We start from the raw sequence: 23,493 nt of genomic DNA on the forward strand, positions 1-23,493 counted from the left end.
AGCAATTCAGTTTCTGCTAATTACAATAATTTATTATAACACTTCTGTTAAAATTGAGTAATCACTGGCAACATGGAATATTAGGCATGTTTATCAACAAAATATCTCCCCTGTAACTGACTTTATCTCTCGCAAAATATACTTCATATTTTCATAGAAGTACAAATTACATTTCTACCTTCGAATATTGAAAGGCTTTCATGTCCCAAGATTTTTACCTTGAATATATTACTTCACTAAATTATATTTTTATGCAACTAAACTTTTATTTAGGTAAAATGCAAAAATCATCTAATAGAGGCCAAACAAATTGAAAGATTGTGTAACTACCTCTTCTTTTACGGCGCATTTCTTGGATTTGGTACTCAAATGTTTTGGAGCTTAACGCCACTTCTTCAAAGCAAAAGAGCTTTGCCAACGAACGGATGGTATCCATATGATTCAATGAAAACTCCTTATTTTGAAATAACCAACTCATTTCAAATTATTGCAAGTGCTTTCAGTATACTTCACACATTGAATATAGACTCATTCACTATAAATTTAATGATGCAGGTATAGTTTATTTATCTATTTAGTAACATTTTTCTCACTTTCTTATCATGAAAAATTTCATACAAGCGCACAAAATAAAACATATCAGTAGGTCTTAATTACAAAAACTACAAAAGATATTCGATTGGATTTTTAGGGCCATTATGGTACCAAAGAAAATCTATAAATGACTTCACGAATTAAACATAAAAAACTGAAACAATAGATTGAATAAAACCACCAATTCTTACAACGTTCTATAATTAATATAAATATTTAAAATTTTTAACTAATGAACCTGAATCCTACAAGATTTTGGTAAAACATCTAACTTCATGATCATGATCTTCCAGTGGCAAATCCCTTAATCAAATTATTTCACGATTCAGAAAGCACATAAGCTATTTATATAATTATCTATTTTACTGTATGTCCATAAGTCATCACCATTAACGTTCAGTAAAGAATTAAGTGGACCAACAATATGACAAAATTTTGAAAAGTGTCACCAACGAAACATAAATTTAAATTATTAGAAGTTTTCTCACAAACGCACCAAATGGACACAGCATTAAAGTCGCCCAACAATCCAGTTACAAATCGGGCTCTAGAATCCATTCCAAAGTTTCTCATTTCTCTCAAACTTACGTGCTCTCTACATGGTTACAAGGCTAAATGAAATTCGTTGATCATACATGATGGATTGTTAAAAAGAGTCTGGGAGAGCGTGGATGGACAAAAAAAGAAGTATCTGACGGCCCTTTACGAAAACAGATTCCATAAGTTTTTGAAGCTGTCCAGAATCGTTTTGGAGGAGGATAATTTGGAATTAGAAAGACCTTGGCAATAGTAAGAGAAAAGTTTTATTAATTAAACAGTCCTGACGATGTTAGATGTAAGAAATTCTCATTAACCAAAGGTCAACAAATCTTTACAACAGGGTCAATGATGCATTATTGATGACCCCTGTGAAGAAATTGCCCTCGACGTAGGACATTTTACTACTAGCATGTACGGAAATCAGGAAGTAGCCTGAGGTTTATCCCATTCCAAACCAAGAAGATCCACAAAACTATAGTGGTTGAAATGCTGAAAACTAGATATGCCAAATTGGTTTTCACAGAGAGAAACATTTAGAAAGGACCTTTGAGTCACAAGTATTCCAGCTAATACGCTAGTTGTTGGGAATCAATAAGACCCGTACAACCTTTCTATATCCTCTTTCTGATGGAATGGTTGAAATTTTTAATCCTGGATACAGAGTCTGCTTATATAATCCACGGAGGACGAAGGGCAAATCACCAAAGCTTCAGAAGGAAGGTCTCGAATTTAACATATTTAATTCTAAATTCTGGTAATCTAAAGTTTCTAATTAGAAAGATTTTATCCTTTGTATATAAGAATATTAATTTTAAAAGGATTTTTAAAATTAATATTCTTATGCATAATATATTTTAGGTTGGGCTTCAATGTGACATGCTTAAACTTACTCTAGAAAATCTTACAAGCTTCCGCACTATAAACGGATCGCTTCAGTATAATGATGTTTCGCTAAATAAAAGTTTTATATATTTTAAAAAGGAAATGGAGACAAATTTGAAAATGTGTATAAGACATTACATTGAAATTAAAAGGTTTTTACCAAATAATGATTTTGCTTAAATATTTATAGTTCATTTTAAGGATTACCAAAACTATAGAAGATATATATCGAATTAGTATGGCAGTGTTATTTTTGGGAGGTGCTGTCATTATTTGCACTATATTTTACCAATTACTACATGTAAGTATATACTACGGTAGTATTGTGGTTCTATTTTGAAAGAAATAGTGGCACTTCACTTTGCATTATAATACCTCATATAATTTCCACTTAACCGGTATGGAAATGTAAGCATCGATAATCTTTTACCAACTTGCACGTAATTTCTTACGGTAATGTATAAACTATAAGGTAATGAATGCAGAGACATGTCCTTAAAAATGTCACTTTTATAAGACTATTTATGTTAACAAAATTGTCGTAAATATACCGATATGGTCATGAAACAACCTGTTTGACAGTTAGAGGAAGTTCATAAATATATGAATTTAAATGTTGCAAATTACCAAAGAAAACTTTTTAGATGACTCACCGAAGTGTATGTGGCATGTCTTTCCTTTCATGGACATCACGATCCACCTATTGCGGTAGGTTACTCAACAGAAAATAAACATATAATTATTGTAATTTAACCGCAGTACCCGCATAACATTAATGTATGATGCGCCATTTTAGTATATTCAATTATCGATATTTTTCCTACTCTGTGGCATCTAAATATAAATTTGAATGAAATTTCATACCAACAAGACGGTCCTGCCATTATCATCCTGCCACATCGCAAGGATAGAAATTTGGCGATTATGACAGTCACCCAAGGAGGTGGAGTAATGCTTGATTTGCTGAATAATCTATATTCAACCAAAGTTGGTCTCATGGATCTGGAGAATCAGATACTACATTGGTGGATGTTTGCTGCAAGTTTGCGTGATGTTATTTTTCCCGTAGCATCTACTTCTCCAATTGAAGATTACAGATTCTTGTTTGTCTATATCTCCGCTCTTAACTGTTTTCAAAACCAGGAAGTCTTATTCATAGGTGAATTTAATATCAATATTCAGCCTTTAGAACTAACTATTAATGCGAAAGCGGCACGACTTTTTGGCATTTTCTAATCTGTGTCAATTTAATAATGTTTTAATGTATAACGTAATATCCTTAATCTAATGTTATCCTTAAATGGTGGTTGTTATATTATTTATCTATTGTTATGTCATTTAAAGTACAAACGAATAGAAATTGTAACTTTAAACCAAACCCTCAGTCTCAACTATAATTTTAGAAGAGCTAACTTTCCTATTTTTTATTAGCTCATCTCTGAGGTTCAGTGAAATTTACTTTATGAATTTGATGACGTTAATGGTGCAGTTTTCAGCTTCTAGAGTGTTTTGAATGATACTCGTATCTTTGACGGACAGTTTGTCTCTATGGACATCGTATATTGCCCAAATTGTGGCAGCTCTTAAGGAAAAGTACAGATTGCAGTAGTTTTTTAGTATTTGCACGGTAGGTGGAAAAGAACTAAATCATCCGTTGAAAATAATGCTTATAAAACCTTGCGAGCATCCATAAAGTCCTATGTTGATGCAGTGCAAACAAATACTAAAAATTATATGCATCATGATCCCGAGAAATTTTAGAACTTTGTACAAGAAGAAAGAAACTTATCTAGAATCCCTAATATTTTGAACTACAATAACATTTGTTTGTCTACTCCCCTGCAGATTGTAAATGCTTTTGGTGAATTCTTTAGTAGCATGTTCAACAGCACCACTCCATCTGCCAATTTTAGTGATGTACAATCTGCTTCTCAAAATATTCACATTTATAAAATAAATCTTGTGGATGTATGATCATCCTTAAAAAAAACTAAAAGAGAAGGAGACTTTAGGGTTTGTAATTGTACTTATGCTTTCACTGGACCTCTGTATATACTTTTCAATATGTCATTTTTCGTAACATCTGGTAATAAGCAAACATTTTCACTGTCTTTCGGTCCATCTTCCAAGTCAGAAGAAAGAAATATGGGGAGAACAATCTCCATTTTGTCAAAATTTCCTAATACGTTTGAGACCTGATTGTTCAAGTAAATTAAACATCTTATTTTACCTAATCAGCAGGGTTTTTTTCAGAGTTGATTAACGGTCACTACACCATGAAACATCATTTCTACGAAACGGATATGAAGTTATAAACTGCAAATGTCAACTTGATGTAATATACACAGATTTTGCTAAGGCTTTTGATAAATTGAACCATGCAATTCTTTCCATAAAATCTTGTAAAATAGGCTTTCATAAACATCTCCTACTTATTATGATAGACCGCAGTTTGTAGAGTTATTAATTTTTATCAATAACATTTATACGAGTATTGGCAGTAAATTTCTACTATTTGCCGTGACATGAAGGTTTGTCGTCTTGTTAAAAATCGTCATGACTGCATGCAGCTGCAAGAAGATCTTTACAGGGTTTATAAATGGTGTAAAGGTGTAAGCTAAAGAAAAATCTCATGTTGAAAGTTACCAACCTGTAACTAAAAGGCCTGTCAGACTAATCATACAGAAAAACCAAACCCGGAGGTTCCGACGTCATCGAAGGACAACACAATGAACAAAGATGAATGGCATTACGTGGTTGTATCAAATATCCCACCTCCGTATACCGAAAATCAGCTTGCACACTTCATCAAAGAAAAACTGGGAACGACGGACTTTATCCGATGTTTCCCAATGCTAAAAACCAAAGACATTGCACATTCCGACTTCAAAATTGGTGTGCAGAACTTAAATCACTTAAAGCTGCTGAAGGATATTAGTATGTGGCCACCGGGCACTCTCATAAATTCATGTTTGGAAACCTCTAAAGCGCCAGTCCAAATAAATAGTACCACCTCGCCCAAATCTAAGCCTTCCCAGTCTAAGCCTAAGCCTCACTCTCCAGACAGCCATAAAATGCCACATCGCTCAGTTCTATCAACATCTGCTTCAATATCCAGAGAGGTTCAATCTTTGAAAATTAGTTCTAATAGGGAGGCCATTGCTGCCTCTAAATCCCTTGCCACAGAATTATTAGAGGTAGATTTTGTCATCGATAATAATTCAGTGGCGAATAAAGCAGCAAATATGGACCCGTTGACCAATAGTGCGACTATCAAGAGACTCAGATGCGACTGATGGTCGCTATTTATCGGCCAGACTGAGAAACTCTTCGATCTTAAAACCTCTTAAAGATTACAAATAGGGGAAGTCTTTATCTCCAAGAAAAATGCATGTAGGACACTTAGGTAAATGTATTATGCATTTCGGCTGTGTAAACAGCCATCATCAGATACAGAACATTATAAAAAACATATACGTTCACCAATCATAAACCTTAAGAGGTTTATTTAATCATAAACCCTTAAGAGGTTTATTTGGTGAACGTATATGTTTTTTGTAATGTTCTGTATCTGATGATGGCTGTTTACACAGCCGAAATGCATAATACATTTACCTAAGTGTCCTACATGCATTTTTCTTGGAGATAAAGACTTCCCCTATTTGTAATCTTTATATACGCATTCTCCTACAAAATATGGACTTCTATTCAACTATTAAAACCTCTTAGGCTATTCCTTGCCTATCTGCATGATCAACCCTCCAGTGTGTGTTTTGAAGGACATACCATCACCAGCATCCAATTGGCACTTGCATCCGAGGGACTTTCTGGTGACGTGGACTCTTTGCGGAGGCTCTACTTTCGGTACCATGATGCCTATGGTATTGGTCCAACTGAAGTTGAAGCAGATCTGTCAGCCTTAAGGTCCTTCTTCTCATCAGAAAAACTGCTACGCCTTCAAAAAATCAGAGAAAGTCATAGCAATTATTATTCTGGTGGATCTCCTGCCAGGAATAACAATTTTTAAATGACTTGACGCGAACAGAGGATCAAGCACCCTCTGAAAGACTGGACAATGGCAAGCTTAGCATTTTCTCTCTAAATATTCAGTCCTTAAGACATACAACTAATGATTTATTTATTTTACTAGAAGAGCTTCACTTTCCAGAAATCGTTGCCATAACTGAACATTGGTTGCATGTTGCTGAGCCTGTGACGGTGGATAATTACACTACAGTTGCCAGATTTGATAGAACAAATCTAACTCATGGAGGTACTGTGATATTATCTACTAGCAATGACTTTTCAATGGTAACCAAGTTCGATAATTTAGTTTCTGAAAAAATATTTGAATTTTCCATTGTTTACAATAATAATTTTGATCTTTACGTTGTTTGTATTAACAGAACACCTGATGCTGACGTAAAGGTTTTTTTCCAAAAATTACTAAGCTTGCTTGAGTCTCTGCCGTTAAAAAGCAAACTCATTTTATGTGGCGACCTAAACATTGATTTTTCCAGTGTGTATGCTGCTCAAGAATCTCTCCAGTCCATTTTCGACTCTTTTGGCTTAATCATGCACATTAAATCACCTACCAGAATAACTAAAACCAGCTCTAGTACAATAGATTATGTTGTATCTTCCTTTGAGCCAGATTTCGTCGATTGTACTGTCTTAAGCTCAGGTTTCTCAGACCATGAAGCAGTGTTAACATAGTTTTCCATAACTAAATCTAAAAGTTCCAATCTAAAATGTTCCACGCAAATAAGGCCATATTTTCTCGGATAAAATTTGTTTACATTTTAGGCACCTTTGTCAATCAACTGACTGGAATATTCTCTCTGACGACGTTGTTTTAGAATTCTCTAGATTTGTAAAAACGCTATCTAGTCTTTCTCACAAATCCTTTCCTTTCAGACCTCTTAAAAAGAAGCAACATAACCCCTAGTCTACCCAAGGCTGGCGTACATCTGCTAAGAACATGCGCTTATTATCTCATCTTAAGAAATTTTCAGAGAGCGCTTTTTTTCATGAATACGTAAGATTTTACAAAAAGATTTATCAGAGAACTTTAAAAGCCGCCAAGGATATTTACTATAATAGGAGACTGGCTAAATCTAAAAATGTGGCTAAGGAAACATGGTCGATTGTTAATGCTTTGAGAAATAAGCCTTCTTTGTCGAATACTATCTCCACTTCATCTGAGAACCTTAATGATTATTTTGTAAATGTGGCAAATAATTTAATGAGTACCATAACTCCTTCCCATGATCCACTTTCATATCTTCCCATTGCAAATGAGAATTTCCACAGTTTTTTCTTTACGCCCGTAGTATTACCAGAGCTTTGCAGTTCAATTAGGGAAATCAAAAACAAAGGCTCTTCTGGAATTGATGGACTTACTCTCAAAATGTTTTCAAATCTGCCCGAATGTACATTATGTCATCTTATTACTCTAATTAATCAGTCTTTTCAAAAAGGTGTTTTTCCTAACTGCCTTAAGTTGGCGATAATAATTCCACTACATAAAGGAGGAGACAAAGATCAGTGTTCCAGTTGGAAGACGATAGTTATCGCCCTATGGCTCTTCTTCCTACATTTTCAAAAATTATTGAAAGATTGGTTAAAAAAAGACTTTTATCATTTTTGTTAAAATATAAAATACTTACTTCGCATCAATTTGGATTTTTAAATAACAAATGCACAAATGATGCTATGTTTTCTCTTTTTAATAATGTATACTCTAGCTTAAACAACCAACACCCTACGGCAACAATTTTCTGTGATTTTTCTAAAGCCTTTGATTGCGTTAATCATGACATCTTATTAAAAAAGTTGCAATATTACAGGTTCAGAGGAGCGCCTTTTGAATGGTTTAAGTCGTATCTCAATAACAGAAGTCAAGCTGTGAGAATTGATTCGACTATGTCTTCTTGCAAGCCAATACAAAGTGGAGTGCTTCAAGGTTCCGTACTTGGCCCTATTTTGTTTCTTATCTTCATCAATGACATTGCTAATCTAAATATTAACGGTAAAGTCTGTCTATTTGCTGATGATACTAGTTTTAGCTGGAGTAATCCGGATATTTCTACACTTCATAAAACCGTATCAAGTGATTTAACTACTATCAAATCATGGTGCGACTCTAATCTTCTTTGTCTCAACATTTTCAAAACTAAAATGTTGTCCTATAAAAATACCTTGCAATCTTTTGTACTTGGTAACGCAACAATTGACTAAGTTGATTCTGTAAAGTTTTTAGGGCTTACTGTTGACAACTCGTTAAAATGGGACACACTCTTTATCAAGAAAATTAAGTTCCGCTTGTTTTGCGTTAAGATCAATATCTAAGGAGCTTAGCCTGTCTTCTTCTAGAACAGTTTATTTTGCCCTTTTTGAATCGCACCTTCGATACGCCCTTCTATTCTGGGGTACATGTACTGCAACTCAATTTGACCGTATTTTTAGACTACAAAAGAGAGCTTTACGTTATACACTGAGACTTAAATACAGAAGTCATTGCCACCATTTCTTCAAAAAATTTCAAATATTAACTCTTCCATCTTTATTCATATTTGAGTCCGTTTGTCTAATACGCAAACACGGTTCAGCATCTGATAGGCCTTCCCATAGTTATCCACTTAGAAACACGGAACATGATCTATACCTGCCTACCTCACATTCAGAGTTGGTCAAAAGTTCCATATTATATAATGCAAAAAAAATGCACAATCATCTGTCATTGAAAATTAAATCCATCACATCTTTTTTTGCATTTCGTAAAGCATTAAAAGCATTCTTACTGGAGAGAGCTTTTTACACAGTTAAAGATTTTTTTTTTGTAATAATTAATTTGTAATTTCGCTCTAGCTGATTATGTATTTTTACTATCCGTACATGTTTAAGTATAATGCTTTGTGTAGCTATTTTAGGATTTTTTATAATTTTTTACTTTTTTAAACATTTTTTACATTTTTTTTTAACATAGAGAGATTTTTTAATGATTTTTTTTGACATTGTATACATTAAATTGTATATTTTATAATAATTTTTTTGACTACTTACAATTTTTAAATTTTATTAATCTGTATATATTGTAGATATTCTATTCTATTTATTTCTTTATTTTTTTAAAATTTTGTTTTGTTTTTCTTTTCTTTAATTGTGTTTTGTTTGTATTTTTGTGTCTTTTTTGTTTAACAGGTTTGTCTACAAATTGTAACAATTTCTTGACAATAAAGCATTGATTCATTGATTGATTGACTCCCACTGCACCACCTTCAGAAATGTAAGATGTCAATTTATAATATTTAATAAAGTTGAAATTAACTTTGGTTAGATTTTGGGACCTTCATTATAAATTATAAGATCAACAGAACTATTTTCTAATGCTTTAAGCACAAGAATTTTGTTTAACGTAAAATTACGACTACTGTATGCATATTTATTTTGATTTTTGAATTATGCAGTGCATGTTAACAGCGTCGAATCAGTTTAACGAAAATCTTACAAATATGTTAGTTTTAAGATTGATGGTACCTATCCTGACAGGGGATTCAGTCAGCAGTTATTGGTTTCAATGAATCTGTCGTGTCGTTTCACCAATCTGCTGTTTGTGGGAGTTCAACAATCAAATTGATACTTCAGATCTCTTATCAACTTTAAATTTTGCTATTCCCTACATCCATACAAGAACTAAAATAACGCAATGTATTTTATCTCAACGCTTATGGCTCCAATTTGGTCAAGAAAGATACAATGTAACTGATTCAATGATGTTCAGTTACGGTTAGATGTTAATTTATTTGTCTAGATATCCCAATTTATTTCGAAATGTTTTTTTTTTCTTTAAAGCTTTATCAGCAGATAATTTAAAAGCAATTTTATTTTAATTCCTTTAGTTGGGTGCCACTCTCTGCTTCGAGTTGAGGCGCCCTTCACCTCTTCTACAGGTAAAATCGAAATTCGGCTAAAAACCCGATCCTATTGCAGTCACGATATAAGTTCACGATAAAAATTGGTTTAAGAGAAATTCAAGTTTGGCCGATATCAAATAAGCCCCCAAGACGAAATTTTGCTATATCTGTGCATACAATTGTTTTTTATCGAGTTTAAAGTGTAAATATGTCGATCTCTAAATGCTTATAATATTTAGCGCTTCTCTGCTGGCTCCTTATTCTAGGTCACTGAAAAGAAATCAAATGATCAGAGATAAAAAGACTACATCCACACTATATGATGTGACACAGTAATTGACAAGTGTTCCACACAAAAATGGTTACTATATTTTTTTGCTATGCTATCGAACAAAACACGGGGTACCTTTAAGTTTAAAATATACGACTATACGACTTTTATTTGTAATAAAAAATATATCTATATTATTTCGTAGATCTCAATTTATGAAGTTTTTACCAGGGTCTCAAGATCCACATATCTTATTATTATACATACAGGGTGGCCCATCGAAAACGTATCGCAAGGCATTAGAGGGTCGAAAAAAACTTATCGGCAAGATTAAAAAATACGTTAAAAAAGTTTGTTTCTGAGGGAGACAATTTCCTATTCGCTGTGGCTTAGTTTTTAAAATTCGATGGATCATTTTTGCAAAATATGCAGCTTTGAAATACCAACAGCACGATTGACGAAAAATGCACTAATTGGTCTATTTTTAGATTTACTCCAGAACTCATAGTATTAGTCAAGTAAATGTTAAAACTGCTACCCGCTAACTTCCATATAGTTGGTTCCATACCGTTGTTGTTCATTGTGGAATATTTGCGAAGTCACATCGCGATATACGTCATGGATTCATGTTTCTAGAACTACCATTGTGTCAGGTGAAGTACTTGTAAGCTTTGATTTTTACGTGCCCCATAAAAAAAATGCAAGGGGCTAACTTATTCGACACCAAGATGGCCGACGTGAGTAGTTGTTGTAAATGTCGTCGTGGGTTTTCATCAAACTCTAGTTCAGTTGAGTGTAGTTTGTGTAATTCTTGGTTCCATAGGGGCTGCAAGGGCCTTTCGGTTTCCAGTTTTAATAAAGTTGTCGCACAAGCTAGGAAAACTGGTTCACACAATTGGTGTTGTGAAAAATGTGCCGCCGTTAAGGTTAGGTGCCGTGCATCGTTGGCGCCATCCAATCTGTTGAGTGACCCGGATCAGGTTCAAGATCAGCAGGCATCTTTGTCGGGTCGAGTAATGTCTGGTCATCAGTCCGACTTGTTGCCGTCGCCTGCGATCACCAACAGCGATTTCGTTACAGCCCGTAAACGTGTTTCGCAGCCGTATGCTTCGAACAGTGCACAGGATCAATTCGCTGAAACAGCTGACGACTTTTCGAGGTTAGGAGAGAAAATTCAAGATCGTCTAGTAAACAAACAGAATATTGAGATGTCGGATGTTGTTTTGATCATATTAAATATTTTTATTGCTATTAACGATCAGAACACTAAGCTGACATGTCTGTTGGATGAAATTAAGGCTATTCAGACAGGCGACCTTGGCTCAGTGGTATCTGAGCTTAAATCTGAGGTCCAAGACCTTAAGTATGAGTTGGATCAATTAAAATCTCAGGGGGTAAGTAAGACTAACATGGCTGCTGAGCAGACCCCTACAGAGATTTACGAGGAAATGCACGAAAGAGCTTCCAGATCCAAGAATGTTATTTTTTATGATGTCTCTGAGAGTAATGCCGAAGAATCTAAAGTTCGTTTAGATCACGACAAGAAGTATGTAACTGAGTGCTTTCTAAGACTAAATATTACCTGTCCAAGTTTTAAAGCCTATCGTCTAGGCAAATTGAACAAAGACAAATTGAGACCTTTAATTGTGATTTTCCCTAATAGTGAGCTGGCATCCTCTGTTTTAAAAAATCGTAAATCACTTGATAATTTTCAAATTAAAATAAAAACAAAAGCTGACCTAACACCTATTCAACGTAAGCAAGTAAAAAATGCTTATGAAGAACTTACTTTGCGCTCACGTACAGAACAGAACTTATGCATACAATATTTTAATGGCATTCCTAAAGTGGTCCAACAAAAGAGGAATAATGTTATTAACCAGACTCCAAAAAACTAAATGTATACTTTCATAATGCAGGTGGTTTGCGAACTAAAATAGCTGATCTGCGGAATGCTGTCAACAGTTGCATATATGATGTTGTAATTTTGGTGGAGTCTTGGCTTAATGAAGATTTTCTAGACTCGGAGTAAAGGTTCACTGACTTCAATATTTTCCGTCAGGATCGAAGTTACACAAATACAGGGAGGCAAAGGGGTGGTGGCACTTTGATTGCTGTTCGAAAATGTTTTAAAGCCAGGTTATTACAGACCAGTGATTCAACCCTGGAACACATCTTTGTGCTTGTATCATGCAGTGACAAGAATATCATTTTTGGGGCTGTCTACATCCCTCCTGCTTCTCCTTTATCAATTTATGAGGAATTTGCCTCTACATCCATGGATCTTGTGAGTGTTCATACTAGTTGTGATATTCTATTTTGTGGTGATTTTAATCTGCCACATGCGGTATGGAGGAACTCTGTGAACGGACTGCATGTTGAGACGGCTGAGTCTATAACATCTGCAAATGTGCTATGTAGTTGTTGTAACTATCTTAATCTTAAGCAGGTGAACGGCTTGCCAAATTTGTTTGGTACATTTCTTGATCTGTTTTTCTCAAGTTTGTCAAATGTTAAAGTCATATATGCTACTGAAAATTTATCACCGGCATCAAACCACCATCCTGCTTATGAAATAAGTATTCCTATTAATTGTGATTTTAGTCTTAAGTATGATGTTTATTATTATGATTTTGTAAACTGTGAGCTTGCATGAATTGGGATACTGCTTTTAATCAGAAGGATATTAATAAATGCATTGATATTTTTTACAATGCTCTCTATTTTGCTATTGAGATGTTTGTTTCAATTAAACATTTTAAATCATCTACTTTCCCACTTGGTTTAGTAGAAAATTACAGAATCTTGTTATTCAAAAAAAGATTGCTCACACAAAATTCAAAAATAGTAAGAATCCCATGGATTATGTTAATTTTTCAAATTTGAGGAATAAATGTAAAACTCTTCGTGATGACTGTTTTAGGTCATATATTGAAAGATTAAATACTGAAATTTCTCATGATCCTTCTTCATTTTGGAAACACATCAATAGATTACGTAGGTCTGATTCATACCCCAATAGCCTGCATATGGAAGCCGAGGTTGCTGGTAAAGGTCAAGATATTGTAAACTTATTTGCTAGGTATTTTGAAACTACATACAGGCAACCTGTCCGCAAGGCTCCTGACTATAAATTTGATTACAGTCTGGATTTAAATCGCATCTCTTTTTCTTTATTGGACATATTTGATGAAATCTTACGCCTTCCGAACAAACATTCTTTTGGCCCTGATGGTATCCCATCTGTTTTTCTTAAAAACTGTGTGTGCACTCTGAGTAAGTCTCTGCATCACCTTTTCAATCTTTGCTTGACATCAGGCAAATTTCCTGATTATTGGAAGGTAAGCTTTTTAACGCCAATTCATAAAAATGGGGATAGAACTGATGTTTGTAACTATAGAGGTGTGTGTATTTAGTCTGTAGTTCCTAAGCTGTTTGACAGGTTGTTTTCTGTGCGATTTTCGTGGCACTGTAGGCGATTGCTTAGTGATCATCAGCATGGTTTTTGTCAGGGAGATCTACGGTGACTAACCTGTTGACTTACCAGTATGATTTGATTGGTGCTTTTGAGAGGTCTGTACAGGTCGATAGTGTGTACACAGACTTCTCGAAGGCCTTTGATAGGGTTGGTCATGAACATCTGGTTCAGAAGTTTGGGGCTATGGGCCTTGGTAGGACTTTGGTCGAGTTTTGTCACAGTTTTTTGACTGGTCGCACACAGTTGGTCAGGATAAGTAATTATATTTCTAATGGTATTGAAGTATCTTCAGGCGTGCCTCAAGGTTCGCATATTGGACCGGTCTTTTTTAACTTGTTCATAAGAGATTTGAGTGATGTAATTGTTTATTCAAAACATCTTGCTTTTGCTGATGATTTTAAACTGTATAAAGCCAGAGTCATATCTTGATGCTGAGCTACTTCAATTGGATTTAAATAGTATTGCTGAGTGGCGTAATAGCAATAGTCTGGAACTGAATGTAAAGAAGTGTGTATGTATTTTGTTTGGTCGTTCTAATAAAATTATTAATTATCAATACACAATCAACAATAACGAACTCAAGTCAGTTGATACAGTTAAAGATTTAGGTGTTCTTTTTGATACCAAGCTAACTTTTTTGCCGCACATTTTGGATATTATTAACAGGAGTATGCGTAGTCTTGGTTTTATCACTAGAAATAGTGTACATCTTTCACCTTATTGTTTCAAATTACTTTATTACTCTTTGGTACGTTCCTTGCTTGAGTATGCGTCTGTAATTTGGTCCCCTTATTATGATTCTCATATTGAACACCTTGAGGCTTTACAAAGAAGATTCTTAAGATCCCTTGCTTATAGAGCTGAAGTTAATATTTTTCGTAATTATTACATCGACTATAATGCTACCAGTGTCCAATTTAATATTCCTAATCTTGAAGTCAGACGACATTATTCTGATGCTTTAACGTTTTATAAGATCTTAAATGGTTTATATCATTGTCCTACCATCTTGGAAGCAATTCCTTTTAACACCTATCAAAGAAGGATCAACTCTTCTATGTTTCGTTTACCCTTTCATTCGGCCAACTATGGGTTTTTTTCTCCACTGACTAGGACTTTGCGTTTCTTTAATGAAAATAGTTTGGATCCATTTTCCGGCGGCTTACGGTCATTCAAATCAAAAATAAATAATCTTACACTTTAACCTACGTTCCTTGGATAGTGCTAAGTTTTTAGCCCTGTTGATGACTGTTTTTTCAGAGGTTTTATCTTGGTATATATATATTTTTTTTGTAATTCTAGTATTGTATTTATATTGCTATATTGTCTAGTATTTTGTATTATCTATTTTGTTTTTGTAAACTGGCTCTGCCGTATATTGAAATAAATAAATAAATAAACTCTAGTGACTGATGGGGTCACTGACCCGAATCTGGGAAAAGAAGCTGGGTCGATGACATTTACATGACAAGTACATATCTCCTGTTGAATTCCCAGTAAGGAAAAAAAGGATCTACAATGGAATTTCTATACCTACCAGCTCATACATTCAAATTATGGGGATGTTGTGTACTTATCTGTCAGCCCGATAACGACAATTGTGATGAATCAATAAACCATTCAAAAAACTACCTTATCCGAGAAACAAAAATTAAATACGAAATTACTATCAATCGCTCGTTTGCAAGCGGCGATCAAAGTAATCTTCATTTGGCTTTTCAATTAACTGAATTTAATAAAAATATATTTTGTATTTTTTAAATATTAGTTGGCTACTGGTACAAGTTACGCACATGGGAACAGCCAATTTTCTTGTAGTTAGTGTACTGTCCATCGCAATTTGCTAAACTGCTATCTTTGTAGCTTCATTTAATGCAGGAGTTAAAAGCTGCCTCTTTTCCTTATCAACAGAACCCGTTTTGCGAAATTTGTCCACCAATTCACTAACAATTTTCCCAGAAACCATTCATTGTTTTTGAAAAAAGCTGCATAATTTATCCTCTTTCTGCAATCAGGTATTTAAAACTAAAAACTTTTCAAATTCTAAATACTTAGGTCTTAAGTCAGAAATCAACTTACAGACAACTCTAAATGTGAAGCGCACACCCAAGAACTATTTATTCACTTAAATTAGCTTACATTGTTTATAAATTAATAAAAACAACGCATTTTTCTGAAGAAATTTACCTTTTTACTAATACAGTAAGTTTTGAATTAAAATTAAATTAAGTCAATTTTTGGTTTTATCGTCAAACGCATTGTTGACATTTCAAAGCTCCAAGTTTTGTAAGAGTCGATCGATTTTCAAAAATTACGCAGCAATATATAGGGAATTAAAAGTAATTTTAAAGAATTTTAGGAATCGTTTAACCCTCATTTCCATTTGGAAAAAGTTGGAGGGATGATACTTTCACTTAGAGCGTTAAAGGTTGTGCTGTCTTCTGTGTAAAAATTTGTCCCCCTCAGAAACAAAGTTGACGTATTATTGAATCTTGCCGAAAAGTTCTTTCCCACCTTGTAATGCCTTGCGGTAATTTTTCGATTTTTAAATGTATTAAATTTTTATAATTATTTTGTTATTTTCGTTTTAGATTGATATTGGGTCCACAGCTTTTTTCTACCTGCTCTTCTTTCTGTTTAGTATGTTGACTGAACAATTTATTTTTTGCTGGTTTGGAAATGAAATCACTTTTAAGGTATGTTAATATTGCATTGTTTGCCTTTTTAATTATTCTGAAAATAACAAACCTAAATAGAGTAAGTGAAATATAGAGAGTTGAATCAAATATCTGGCGCTACTGCAATGTTTGTTTGACCCATACCATTCGACACAAAAGCTGGTCGTCTTCAAGCAGTTTCCCCAACAAAATCCTTCTTAATCCCGCCTTTCCCAATCCTTTCTCCTCCTCTTCATTTTAAATCTCACATAAAATTATATAACAAGAGATCTCTTATAAGTAACTTATTATAAGTATTTATAATTATCAGTTACAAGTGATATTGGGGTTATATGTATAGGGTGGCATTGCATAAAAATTATAATATGACAGATTCATAGGAAATTTTTTTTTTATTTTTTATGTATATAGTTATAAAAACTATTCTGTTTATTTTTTATTTAAGAGTCAAGAAATATTTCGAGCAATTTATAATATACCAGGATGGATGGACTGTGATTTGGAATTCCAAAAGATGTTGATTACTTTTATGTTGGCATCAAAGAAACCTTTAGTTATTTATGCTGGTCATATTATACCCCTTTCTATAAAGGTATTTATAAATGTAAGTATTTTTATTTTTAAATAATTGCTTAATACACAGATATAAGACAGTTGGCATGGAACACTTTTTTCTGTAGCAATTATTCTTATTATTTGTGCATGTAACAAAAATTGATACATATTAGAAATTCGTGAGAGCACTTGACCACAAAATGTTGTCCGAGCTTTTGTGAATGGAAAATGCAGAATATAAATGTTTTTTAATAAGTTATTTCATTCAAACAGCAGTAATAAAATAGAACAACTGAACTATCAACCATACAAAAAGATGTCTGACAGGGTTGTGTTTGTCATCAATGATAGTGATTAAGATCAACGGTAGAACGCTTAATAACCTTAGGTATGCTGATGATACCGCGATAATAGCTGATAGTTCAGAAGCCCTGCAACACTTGCTAAACCAACTTACTGCAGTCGGAGATCGTTACGGCCTTAAAATTAATACCACTAAAAGAAAAATCCTTATAATATCAAAAACGCGAATAGAAAAGGTGGAAAAATTAAAATATTTGGGGACCTGGATTAACAAAACCCCAAACCCAGAAGTGAAAATTAGAGCCAGTATCGAGCAAGCAAGAACTACGTTTGACCGGATGCGGGGTCTCTACTCTGTCCTGCAACCCTAAATATGACTCTTAGATATCGTTTTGTGAAGTGCACTCAGGCTTAAATGCTAACGTCATTAACAGAATAGAATCATTAATAGAATAGAATCCCTTGAGATGTGTATACTTCGTAGACTTCTCAAGATACCTTGGATGGCGCATGTCACAAACTAGGAGGTGCTGGGACAAGAATACTACGAGAGAGAATTGATACACGTCGTCAAAAAAAACGAAAGGGAGTCTATCTGGATCATGTAATACGTGGAAGTAAATATAAGCTCTTAAAGTTAATAATGGAAGGGAACATTGAGGGCAAGAGAGGCATGGATACAAACAAGCATTTTTAGCTGAAGAATATTAGAGACTGGACAGGTATGGATGCTCACTTTCTGTTTCGGAGTGCCCAGACCGTCGGATCTTCACCGAGATTATTGCCAACCTTTGTAGATGAAGACGGCACCCTGAAAAGACGAATACAATGTAGACAACTTTCCAAATAAATTCAAGCTTCTCATCTAATTTTATTAATTTGTGTAATTTAATGAAAAATAGTCTCGGTCACAAAATAGTCGAATCTTTCGTGTAATTAGGGAATTTAGAATTCCATGTCCTTACACTTGTTCTCCTTTAATTCTCTTTTCCACATTTCTTATTGAAAGTTGTTATCTGATGTCAATAAAAAAGTGTGTGTTCATAACATAAAAGGGTATTCCTGCCGTAAGTGTATTCCTGAGTTCCATTACAATAATTGGTGTCATAAACCTAGAAACACTTACTGAAGTAATCCATAGCAACAAGGGCAAATCGATTTCCGGAGTTGCAAGTGTCAGGAAAATGACTCGCTATGTCGATGGAAATTCATTCTTAGGGTGCACCAACAATATACTGGATCATTTTCCCGCTGGTTTAAGTTCTTGAGCTCTTGGCTGAAACACATTCTTCGCACTGTCTGTACCAGCGTTCAACATCTGCATGACTGTTTAATCATATAGCTTTTCTCTCACTTTTGCCAAGGCCTTACTAACCCCAAAATAATCTTGGCCAACACCGCCATAGGGCATTTTCACACTACTAATAGTAGACGATACCAACAGGACTAATTTCATTGGCACGCTTTCACACTACCGATATCGTGTCGTTACGTCGGCGTCGTGTCTTCACAGGCAACGACATGTCTCCAAGCAGCAATCACTCCACTAGTGTCATCGACGATTTTTTCAGTTGTTTAAATTAATTTCATCTTTGCGTAGGTATATATTATTATAAAAAAATTGTATATCAAAAACTAAGAAAAATGGATGGTTTCAAATATGATGTGGTAACATTAATTGAATATGTTTTTCTGTCGATAGCTCCAAGATACCTGGGAAGCTCTGGAAGGCTCCTTGGAATTCATCGGCAATTTCGTTCCAGCCTTTTTGTGATCGGAATATATTCCATATTTGGCTACACTCAAAGTTTATATTTTTGCTCAAAGTAGATATCCCAATTCTTTAATTAGTAGCTAAATAGTAGCTAATTAGTAGCTTTAGTAGCTAAATATCTGAAAAAAAAAACATATTCAATTAATTAATTTGTCTTTTTTGGGCAGGATATATTATTTCGGCTAAATGAACAAATATAAGGGACAGCTTTTTAGATCTTCACGAAAAAAAATTGGTCAAGGAGCAAAAAAGAATTATATATATAGTGACCATCTTCAGTTTTTACTTAAGATAGCACAGAAAAATGACACAGGTGAGTTGACAGAGTCGCAGCTATCTGTTACAACTACATCTTTGCTCCCACAAGCAATATCGCAGACACAGCTGTCTCCATCAACCTGCCAACTATCAAGTGAACGTCGACCAAAGGCAATTAGACGATATAGAACGAGAAATTCTATCAGAAAACAAGGAGAACAGTTTAATGAACCCTGCTGTTCCCATTCCCATTCTCGATCCGACCAAGAAGTGCTACTATTATCCACGTTCCATATCTGTGAGATATAAGTGAAGCAGAATTAATGGATTTTCAGATGGAAGTTTTACGACTATAAAAACAATTAAAGGCGCCGCCGTATTCCTATTCAACCACATTTTCAACAGCAGCATGCTAATCCTTCAAAATGGCAGTGTGTTACTGTTCCAATGCCTTCGCCTGTAACGGTCTCATTAGACTCTGACAATTCGCTTCAAACTTCGTATTATTAATCGCCTTCTCCAACAAATCATATGGAACACCAACCACGAGAACAATCTTCTCAAACATGACAAATTATGTAACAAACAAGTATCAACAACTATTTGATAAAACTGCGGCATATGATCTTTTTCAACAATATCTTTCGGAATTTTAAAAAAATATTTGTTCATTTAGTGCTATTTAAGCTTTTTTGTATTAACTAAAAACTTAAAGTATAATTTAAAATAAACTGTTTTGTTTTTATGAAAATTGTTAAAAAAACTTACTTAATTGTAACTGCTAACATTTCTTTAGGTGGTATGCACATTCGAAAGCTAGTATTTTGCTTTCTTGATCTTATTAATTATATTTTCTAATATGTAATCAAAAGTATTTTTGCTCATACGGAAATAGGTGTTTGGGTCAGCAGTCAACTTTTCAAAAAGAGTATAATAGGCACCCTCTAGATATCTCACTTTTATTATTGGATGTATATATTATTGGACCCATAATTGCCTTTGATTATTTCTTTTTTTGCGTCTTCAATATAGCAAATATAAGTTAACTCTCGCCTTATTGTTGAACGGTAACACAGCATGACAGCATGATATATCGTCATCGTTGTCGTGTCGATGTCGTGTCGTCTAGTGTGAAAACACTCTAGACAGCTTTAAGAATTTTTCGGATCCGTTTTCGAAGAACAAGGAACTGTCAGATATGTTTTTTCTTTTCCATCGAGGCTCTGCCAGACTCTTTTTAACCATTCATCTTAAACCAACGAATTCCATTTAGCACAGTAAGCTTTTAGCTCTGAAGATTTGTTAGAAATATTTCTCCAATCTGCCTTTGTAATCTCTCGAGAATCTAGTCCATAAATAAGGCCAAATACTGGTTCATCACACTAATTCTGGATCCAATTTTCAGTAAAATTCTGTCAAAGTCAGAAAGAAAATTGAAAGCCTAAAACCCTTGAGGAGTACGACTATCTACAAGAGCGTTTTCAAATGATCATTGAACAGACACGGGATAAACTTCACCTAGAAAGTAACAAAATGAAACCACGTTTTGATATAAAGGCGAATTCTACCCTTTTAAATCCTGGGGACAGAGTCATCAACGCTCCAAAAGGATTTAGAAAGTCTTAGTTAGGCTCTTTGACATTGAGAACTTAAAAGAAGTTATTAAAAAACAAGGGTAAACATATTACAGTAACCTTTGTATTACAGTTTTCTGATAGTTTACTTTTATATTACTGTTTAAATATCCCTCCAATATTTTATATAGACACATATTTTTGGTTAGATTCGGTTGTTGGGTTATGTAGGTATAACAAAAGTATAATAAGAAGGTGCTCACAATGCTTAAGTTGTTTTCCTACTATGCAGTTGAAATGGAAAAAGATCAAGCATCTAAGCTAAAAGTAAGTGCCAATGAAAATTAAGTGTTGAGAAAAACAAATGTTCTATGAAGAAGTAAGTGGTTAGTAACAAAAAACGAAAACTATTGGCTGCAGGAAATGGCCTTGATAGTTGATTTAGTAAAAATAAAGGTAGATCTGAAGAATTGACTGTATATTATCCTTTGAGACCGGCCTTTATACAAAGGCCTAGGCTGGCGACTTAGTAATTCTTTGCCCGGGAAAAGACGCCACCACAGTGCAGAGCCCAATGCTGAGGGTGCTACATATAGTGAACAAATGGTGCCTCTCAGAGAGCCTAACGGTCAACCCCAAAAAAACAGAGCTTCTACTGTTCACGAGAAGACGTAACTTTGGCATAGCAGTATAGCTGTTATTTCTTCGGGAGGCGAGCAGTTGGAATACTCTAGGACAGTTCGATTTTTGGGCATCACCTTAGAATCCAAACTCTCCTGGTATGACTAGGCAGACATCAGAATTAAGCAGGCTATATGCGCGCTTTGGTTCTTCAGGAGGATCTTCGGTAGCACCTCGGGTCTGTTCCTTAAGATCCTTCACTGAATCCACTCATCTATTGTCAAACCTCTTCTCATATACAGGGCTATCGTCTATCGGGAAAGCAAAAAAGCTCAGTTGGATAAAGTCCAACGCTTAGCAAATCGGGTTCCATACGAACGGCCCACTTAGACCGCTTAAGACTCTGTTGAGCCTTCCACCCCTGGACCTGGTGGTGCAATTCAAAACAATGAAAACTGTACATAGACTACATACCCTTGTTGAACTACGGGTTGGTGAGGTTGGTCATGCAAATCAGGTCACAGGCCTTACGGGAATATCCTCTCCTTCTGGTGAGCAGTGACTGTGAGGCACCTGAGCTGGTAAAGTTAGGTTACAGGTTTCAGCTTGTCTAGGTTTTACTGGGTTTCACACTAAATAACACCCAGGAATCTACGAAACGCCCGCAAACCTATAATCATCTTTAAATTTGGTGAATCAATGAAGAATCTGCTGGACAAGTGAACCCTCCGAATATGAATGAAGGCATCTGGTATGAGACAGGCTAAGGCACACATTGATGTGTCCTCTATCTGTCTCATCAGACAGCTACTGTATTTAAACAAAGGCGAAATTTGGCTTGTGATTGGCTTGCTGTTTTAACCCGACACTGGCATCTCCACACCAGCAATACAGTACGCTAGAATGTCGATGGGATTGGGAGGAGGATGAATCTGAAGATCTCAGCTAATTTCAAATATCGAGTTGTTTAATATATAATGCTCTATAGTTTACTAAGCGATATTTAAGTCGGCAAGTTTTTCGAAGGCTATTGGACTTAACCCTGGATGGAGCACGATGGGTCCAACATAACAGCCCATTTGGCAATTAGAGTTACAAAACTGTTACACAATCTTAATTACATGTTAGTACTAAAAAGATCTTTGCTTCTATTATTTAGTATGAAGTTTTTGGTCAACTTATGTGATCTATTACTTAGGTCAGAGTCAATTATGAACTTTATACTATATGAAGATATTTGGAAATTAGCGCCTTGTAAGATAAAATTCATTGCTGAGCAAAATATCAGCATTTCAGTTTTCTCTCATTTAAAACTAAGTTTTTTTAGAAAACATAAGATCAATTTCATTAAGGTTTCCATTATTTAGAAAAAGAATTTTAAATTTGATTGTCGTCAGCAAATTGATGTATTGAACATTTTCTTATCGAAAAATTAAAATCAAAGGCATATAGAAAGAACAGTAGTATTCTCTCCATATATGTGTTCTTGTGGAACACCCTCTTTGATCATAATATATTTTGGCACCAAAATTTAAAGAAAACTTTTCTATAGTTAACGCGAAATCCGTATAAATTATTTTATTCTGGGATGCTGTATATTACCTCTTTGGCGTAAATATGTTAATACCGATTTTTTTTAAATTTTAGGTTCTTCAATCTTCTTATTCTTACTTAGCCTTACTAAACAGTTTATAATACAATAATTATTTTTTATTAAGCTTTCAAATGTTTAGCAATATTTAGTACACTGAGATGTTTGTTTAAATGTCAATGTTATCAATGCATATTGTTCAAAAAATAAAGTCACTAAGCAACATAAGAAGTTTTTAATTTTAATATTTTTATTATCCTTACTAATGTTTTTTTTTTTAATTTGGTGGAATTACAACGAACAACCTGCTAATGCTGTCTTAGGCTAACGTTTCAGAAGTTACATATCGTTACCCTTATTTGCGAATATCAAAAATAATTTTATTCCTGAAATATTTACCACAGAAACTATTGATACAATAGAAGATACGATGAAAATTGGGAAAATAAAGTTATTCA

General features: G+C 34.3%; 2 protein-coding genes across 2 annotated transcripts in view; one reads left to right on the top strand and one right to left on the bottom strand.

The window, feature by feature from the left end:
* LOC126737850 (zinc finger CCHC domain-containing protein 10-like) overlaps window positions 1–23,493 on the bottom strand; it is a 621,641-nt gene that overhangs the window by 564,350 nt on the left and 33,798 nt on the right. The gene's annotated exons all lie outside the window — the stretch shown is intronic.
* LOC126737855 (uncharacterized) lies at window positions 11,035–23,221 on the top strand. The gene is made up of 4 exons (XM_050442927.1): window positions 11,035–11,597; window positions 16,273–16,377; window positions 16,805–16,963; window positions 23,092–23,221. Exons 1-4 carry the CDS (start codon window positions 11,220–11,222, stop codon window positions 23,137–23,139), a joined length of 690 nt encoding a protein of 229 aa, XP_050298884.1. The 5' UTR covers window positions 11,035–11,219; the 3' UTR covers window positions 23,140–23,221.

The sequence above is a fragment of the Anthonomus grandis genome, chromosome 6 (assembly GCF_022605725.1).
Source record: "Anthonomus grandis grandis chromosome 6, icAntGran1.3, whole genome shotgun sequence".
Classification (NCBI taxonomy): Eukaryota; Metazoa; Arthropoda; class Insecta; order Coleoptera; family Curculionidae; genus Anthonomus; species Anthonomus grandis.

Bases quoted from the DNA above. Each gene is read 5' to 3' on its own strand.
- LOC126737855 (XM_050442927.1), top strand. From the start codon at position 11,220: ATGTCTGGTCATCAGTCCGACTTGTTGCCGTCGCCTGCGATCACCAAC. The intron at 11,598-16,272 runs GTAAGTAAGACT...TTTTCGTTTTAG, and splicing joins ATCAATTAAAATCTCAGGGG to ATTGATATTGGGTCCACAGC. The intron at 16,378-16,804 runs GTATGTTAATAT...TTTTTATTTAAG, and splicing joins GAAATGAAATCACTTTTAAG to AGTCAAGAAATATTTCGAGC.